Here is a 6841-nt window from a genome sequence, read left to right on the forward strand (position 1 = left end):
ATGAGTTCATGGTTAATTTTCCAAGTCGACATTGCAGCTGGCATTTCTTTTCTATATATTCTGACAATTCAGTTAGTTTGTGATCAAGTTTTGCATTACTCCTTAAATACCGAAATTCCTGAAACTTTAGTATGTTTCATTTTTTCATGTCTATTGTTATTCGCAAAACTCTACCTTGCTCTTGATTATATATGTACATAAAACTTGAGCTTTCCTATTTTAAAACAAAAGACCGATTTCTCTTTACTTATGCCTCTTGTTAGAGCCTTATTCCCTCTCAACCTTTTATGCTCTTAGCTTATAGCTTTTGTTAAGAAACTGATAGTTTCTGTTATTGATCATTACTCCGTGTATCTTATCAATCTGTCATATTGGGTGGTCATCCAATTACCCAAACTTGTAAGGGTTCTTTTTCGATTCTGAGCCAAAGTAATAATGATAAGGTCCTCTAACTAAAGTATTTCCATGTGCACAAGAAATCATATTCGTAGTCTTGTTCAGTTCTTGCCAAACCTTGGTTGCTGCAACGAAGTTTCTTACACGTACATATCTATGTTGATATATACAACATCTTTTTGGCTTTGTTATTGAACATCTGGTTTTCCGTTAAGCTAAACGAGATCTAAACCAATGATCAGGCCTAGTCTCATTGGTTTTGGGCCTCAAGCTTATGTCCTAATTTGTATAAAAATTATTGAAAGTAGATTTTTTGCATTTTTAAATTTAGTAATGTGTTACTATGTAATTTTCTCATATTATATTCCTCTCTTTTTATTTCCATTGAAATAAATATAAAATTTGTATAGAGGATAATAAAGGGGGCATTTGCTCTAGTGGTTTAAGGTCATGAGACTTGGTATAAGGTGAGGTGTTCGATCCTTGCTGGTATTCTTTTTTCATCTTAAAAAAAATGACATTTTATTAAATTCAAGTTTAATATTTGAAAAGTTAAGCCTTATGTCTGCTCCACATCAATAGATTTTATTAAATTCAAGTTTAATATTTGAAAAGTTAAGCCTTATGTCTGCTCCACATCAATAGATGATGTCATATTTGGTGCCAAATTCGAATTTTGGACCACAGTGATTGGAATTTAAATGTTGAAGGAGTGAACTGATTAAAAAAAAAAAGAATACCAGCAATTGAATTCAATTCATCCATTAGTAATGTCACACATGAACGGAAAATTTTATTCCTTGCAAGACGTAAACAACAACCTCACTAACAAGGTGATCGATCGAGGCTATAGCCAAATTGGGATAATGAAAACAAGCTAGCGTGCACAGACACACGAATACTAGCTAGCACTTTTGCAGGCAAGGAATGCCAATTGCATTTCGTAAAGGCAACAAGCTTTTAACCTCGCTACACTTTTATTCCTAGCTAGCTGGACGCAAATGACAACCTCACAAACAAGGTAAGGCGACAAGCAAATGAAAATGGAAACAAGCACAGACACACACGAAGTACCACTTTTGCAGCCAATTAAGGAACGCCGGCCGATTGCATTTAGTAGTAGTCCCTGAAGAATTGCTAGGCAGCAGGCACAGATGACACTAGTCGAGAAGTAGTGGGAAACACTGGATACGTCTTTGTTTCTCGGTTTGGATCGGACGACGACGGCAGGGGTTCCTCTATAGCCTGGTAGTGGATGTTGAAGCTATTAACTCCTTTGTAAAGACCATCATGCTTTTGGTATTCTTTTTTCTCCCAATTATAAAGAGTGTCTTCCTGAGTGTAAGAGAAGGGAACATCACACGAACCCCGTGTCTCTATCCTGCTGACCGTGACACGCCTCATCGGTGGCGCAGTAATAGCGATTGTATCCGTGCGTGTTTCTTCTTCTGTGTAACTTCGTCCCCACTCGTATGTTGTTGTAGTCTCAAGTGAAGTACTGATCTCACCGTCTGCTATGAACGGAACACCGGTTCTGAAAGTGGTAGACACGCCAACGGTGGTTGAAACGGTGGCATTCCATGTGCTAGTCTTACTTTGTGTATATGTGAAGGTGAGCTCCATATTCTGAGGTAGTGATGTGACGTTATTGAAACTCTGGCCTGTCACCAACTCCGGCTCGTTAGAGTAGATCCTCGCGTCCAGGAGGTTGAAGTTAACGTTGTAGATTAGTCTGGATCTCACAAGCTCTTCCAGCAAGAAGCGTGCTTCGGGGACTATGGTGGAGGCGGTGGCACGGAGCACATTTTGGACATTGGAAGCGCTCCCTCGCATTAAGTGGTTGTCATTGGTGCTTCTGAAAGCGACGATGATGCCTTCAGCACTCTCGCCAACCTTGGCTGCCCTAAAAATGCTGTCGCCCCAGCGGTGGCTCACGGGCGAGAGGTGGGGAAATAAAACCGAGTCGGCATGAATCCATTCAGGATCAGAATCACGGTTACGCCTCCAGTATCCGTCCCTCACATTGCTGTTATGGCACTTAATGCGAAACGAATTGTCACCGTAACCAAAAAAGTCGTTTTCGACCTCTTGCAACACCGATGGATGCCATTTGTCGACGGCGGAACTGAACTGTAGAAAGGGCTGGTTGCTGATCGTCATGAACCGAAGGTATTGGCCGTTATCCCCTTTAAACGCCACGTGTCTGGGCATCATGAACAGGGGTACCAAATCGGTGAAACTGAATATCATGTGATAAGCAGTTTGGGGATGTGCAGGAACTTGTTCTGATACTCCAAGAAGAAGATTTTGTTGATCGATGAATAGGTTGCGTCCTCGTTGCACATGCAACAACTGAACGTTGTGATTACTGTTGTGGAAGATATATGAAGGCACGAACATGGTGCATCCCCATGCTGATTCGTCCTCCACAGGTTGCTCAGCCACCGGCGCCACCACGGAGTCGCCTTCTCCCCGAAGGGCCAAGAACTTGTTGTTGTAACTGCATCTTATATGCACTCGTCCGTTACCCGACCGTGCCGGCAACACCTCCAGCTTACACAACGCACTCATAACGTCGTCTCCGTCTGCTACGAGCAACCCGTGTGTCTCCACATCTTCATGTACGTACTGCAGAATTTTGCCGCCGTATCGACGGAGAGCCACGGATGCTGGTAAAGTCGCAATTTCTAGCGCCATTTTCGTACTGAAGGTTTTTGAGTGATATTGCTCTGATAGTCTGATGGTTTCCTCAGCTTGCTCCAAACTGCCCGTTATATAGATCAAAAAACTGCATATGCTCCAAGGACTAAGATGTAATTTTAATGGTGAAACTGTGAAAGCACGTTTTCAACAAGAAGGTAGCTAGGTCTGTGCATGCAGTAGCCAAAATATTGTGGTGTTGGTATATATCTTGGTCGGTCTGGTCGGTGTCCTGTTATCTGGATAAACACGTGAAACTTTTCCTGTATGGCTGTATGCATGTTTTTTGGATTGAGAGTCGACAGAGACATTTCCTGCACGGTTTTGGTGTCTAGGGGACCGCCGGTAATGATTGAGGCAATGAGGCCGTGTGTTGTCATCGTCTTCCGTCGGACCGCCATGCACATTAAGTCCCCGATATTATATCGGTTTTCACCAGAATCATTCAAGTCCTGAAATTGAATTAAATTGAATTGAGGTAGGATCGTTATTGAAGAGATGGTGTGGAGTGGAATCTGAATCAGGGTTTAGCTAGCTAGTTTGATGGGAGTCTCTTCTTGTTTTGCCTTTGTGAGTATGATATATGTTCTACTGTTCTGGTTCCTTATGTTTAGTTAGCTCAAACATTCCAAAATTTGGTTGTGGCAAGCAATTTTGTCCCATAAAAGGAAATGTTTAATTGTCAAAAGGATTCTAATTGCGCTTCTGCTTCCTCTTGCTAATGTTCTGGGTTGATGAATTTGGCTTGTAACAGTTCTTAAAGTCAGTTTGTTCCGGAAATATAACTTGTCGAAGCTGGAGGAAAATTTCTGAATCAGGTGTAGATGTCTAGCTTTTTGCTAGTTTCTCTTCTTACTGAACTACATTGTAAGTTTCTGAGAAAATGAAATGAGTTGGTCATCTTCTCTTGTATTTCATCACAAACAAAAATGAGTCAGGTAAGAAGACACAAATTATGCTTAAAAAAACAAGCACGCTTTCTCAGTTTCTTTCGCAAACATATCGAAGCAAACCAGCTTTCATCTTCTAAAAGCCTGCAACTTTGAAAGAAACCCTCCAACAATATCAAATTCAGCAATCTAATTGTAATCTCATGTTAAAGGAAAGAAATAAGTTCTGTGATCAGCAATTCAGCATTCAAGGTAATTGATCACCATTCAAGGTGACTGAGCAATACTGGAGATCTAGAATGATGGATCGGGATATCCTCAGTTCCTCACCAACATATCTAGGAGTAATTGTAGGATTGGTATCTAAAGCTTTGTTATAGTTATAGTCCTCTTGTATATATATGATACTGAAAGCTTGTATATAATCATAGTCCTTTTGTATGATTATCAATCAATTAATAACAAACATTTAGACACCATTTTATTTACATGGGGGACTTTTCTTTCTGAACTTTTCTTCCTGGTTTCTGCTACTCTTTCATCATGACACCTCTCTAAATCTAATTCTAATTCTAATGGTGGTATCCATACACAATAAAAACATGTAAAATATATACGCACAAACTGATTGAAGAAGGTAGGTCTGTAATTAATCAGCACGTAGCAAGAACTGGGGTGGACCGTCGGAAATGGTTCCCAACCACGATGGTTTGAGGCCGATCTTTTCAATTAGTAACATTCATTTAGCTCATTCCCTGAGAACATTCATACAGCTCAAACAAATTCATGACATGCAAGAACCAAAATTTGCTCTGTTCTGTTCTGTTCTGTTTTGCTCCCTAAGACACGATAATAATAATAATAATAAAAAATGATGAAGTTCAAGTGCACAAGAATAGATAAAGAGCACCCGAAGAAGTGATTGGATATTTGGATGTTAAGAGAGAGAATAACCACCATCGATTGCTTTCTTTTGTTTCTCTTTAGCTTTGCTCTTCTTTCTTTCCTTCTCTCTGTTAGCTCATCCACACCAGAGTTATATATATCTTGTAAATTGAGTTTTTTTTTTTTTTTTTTTTTTTTTGTAAGAGAGAAGATGATATACTTTCATAAAATCGATCAGATCAGATATTACATAGCGAGCCTTCAAGCTCTGACTTCAAGCTCTGGAGGCACATTCCGATCCCCATCCAAGAAACCTGAAAACCAGACAGCAATGCATATTTAGCAAGCTGATGAGCCATTACATATTTACATTCACCTTCCTATAGATATGTTTAAAGGAAGAACCATTAAAAGTACCCAAGGAAGCCGAAATGTCGTCTACGATACGACCCAAATAAGAGAAATCATCTCCTTCAGCCCAAAAAAATAATCTCCTTCTGCTTGAACTGCTTGTACCAATTGCAAAACAGTCAGATTCAAATATCACCGGGCAAGCGTGGCTTATGGGCTGTGATTGTAATTTGTAAATGAGAGATGGGACTCGGACTCAAAAAGGCAAGTGAAACTAAAACCCAGCACTGCCTTGTTAGTTGTTACATTACTCTTTTTTATAGGGCTGGGCATAAAACACCGAAATCCTGAACGCGTCCTGAAATTTACCGGGATGGGACGGGATTTAAATCTTAAAATGTCAGGCCCGTCCCGTCTTGTCCCGTCTCGGTATAACGGGACGGGACACGGAACGAATAGTCTAAATCTCGTTTAGGCCCGTCTCGTCCCGACTTTTTTATTAATGATTTTTTTTTAATTAATATGTGATACGAGCAACCCATTTTAAGTGTTTTGATCTGAGAAAATTATACAAGACAACATGATTAATCTGTGGCATAGTACACTCACTGTTTTCTAGAGTTAATAGTAGCATTCTCTTAATTTTGTATCAGATATCAAGCCTTAGCTACTTCCTTACCCATTTAGGTTACCAAAACATGATTTAAATAAACATTGTTTATTATTTAATTAAGTCCATAATTATGCATGAACGATCTTTTTCAGGTAATCGGACTGATCGTTTTGTTAATTTTTTGCAAGAAGTAATTGATGCTTCTAGTGAGTGTAATTAATACTAGCTACGAGACATGACTCTACCCCAGAATGAAAAGTACTGTTCTTGAATAAGTGAAGAAATTCAACAAGAGGATAGGCTAACATACATACTGTATGTTTCATTATATATACAGTAAGTTTCTTAAATCTAGTGCAGTAGTGTCCTGCCTCTAAAGGTTTGGACTAGAAACACCGATACCTTTAACTACTGATTTGGTGTGTTTATATAGGCTTTTGATGATTCAGTTATCCAATAATTCACTAAGTGGGACAATTTGAAAGATTTGTAGTGATGATAGATTGAGGGAAAGAGAGTAGTATAAAGTATAAAATTTATATTGCTCCTCATGACACTTTGCCTTGTTAAAATGAGTTTTCACGTTTATTTGCTTACAAGTTTATTACTAATATTTTTGTCCGGGATTGGGCCCGTCCCGTCCCGATTCCGACCGGAATCGGGCCCGGCCGGGATGAAATTTAAAAAACATAAGGCCCGTCATGTCCTGTCCTGTGTTTAATGATCGGGACGGGCCGCAGGATTAGCTCAATCCTGTCCCATCCTGTCCTATGCCCACCCCTACTTTTTTTAGCTACCAAGCCTAGATATCGAGAATGTTATGTACGTTGCAAGATGACATCAATCTAGCTCTTCAATCAAAAAAAAAACTAGCGAGCTTGATTAAAAACTCAAGATGACAAATTGACAATTCAAAAGAACAACATAAGTATTAGATTTTACCAACATTCTCTTTATCGTCGATATTGGTCTATAGTACTGCTACTCTGCTAGTTATATATATATA

General features: G+C 39.4%; 1 protein-coding gene across 1 annotated transcript; it reads right to left on the minus strand.

Moving 5' to 3' along the window:
* Positions 1-1533: 1533 nt before the first annotated feature.
* Positions 1534-3093, minus strand: LOC101297173. The gene has a single exon (XM_004304953.1). The coding sequence runs from the start codon at positions 3091-3093 to the stop codon at positions 1534-1536; it is 1560 nt and encodes a 519-aa protein (XP_004305001.1).
* Between the last annotated feature and the right edge of the window lie 3748 nt (positions 3094-6841).

The sequence above is a fragment of the Fragaria vesca genome, linkage group LG6, assembly GCF_000184155.1.
Source record: "Fragaria vesca subsp. vesca linkage group LG6, FraVesHawaii_1.0, whole genome shotgun sequence".
NCBI lineage: Eukaryota > Viridiplantae > Streptophyta > Magnoliopsida > Rosales > Rosaceae > Fragaria > Fragaria vesca.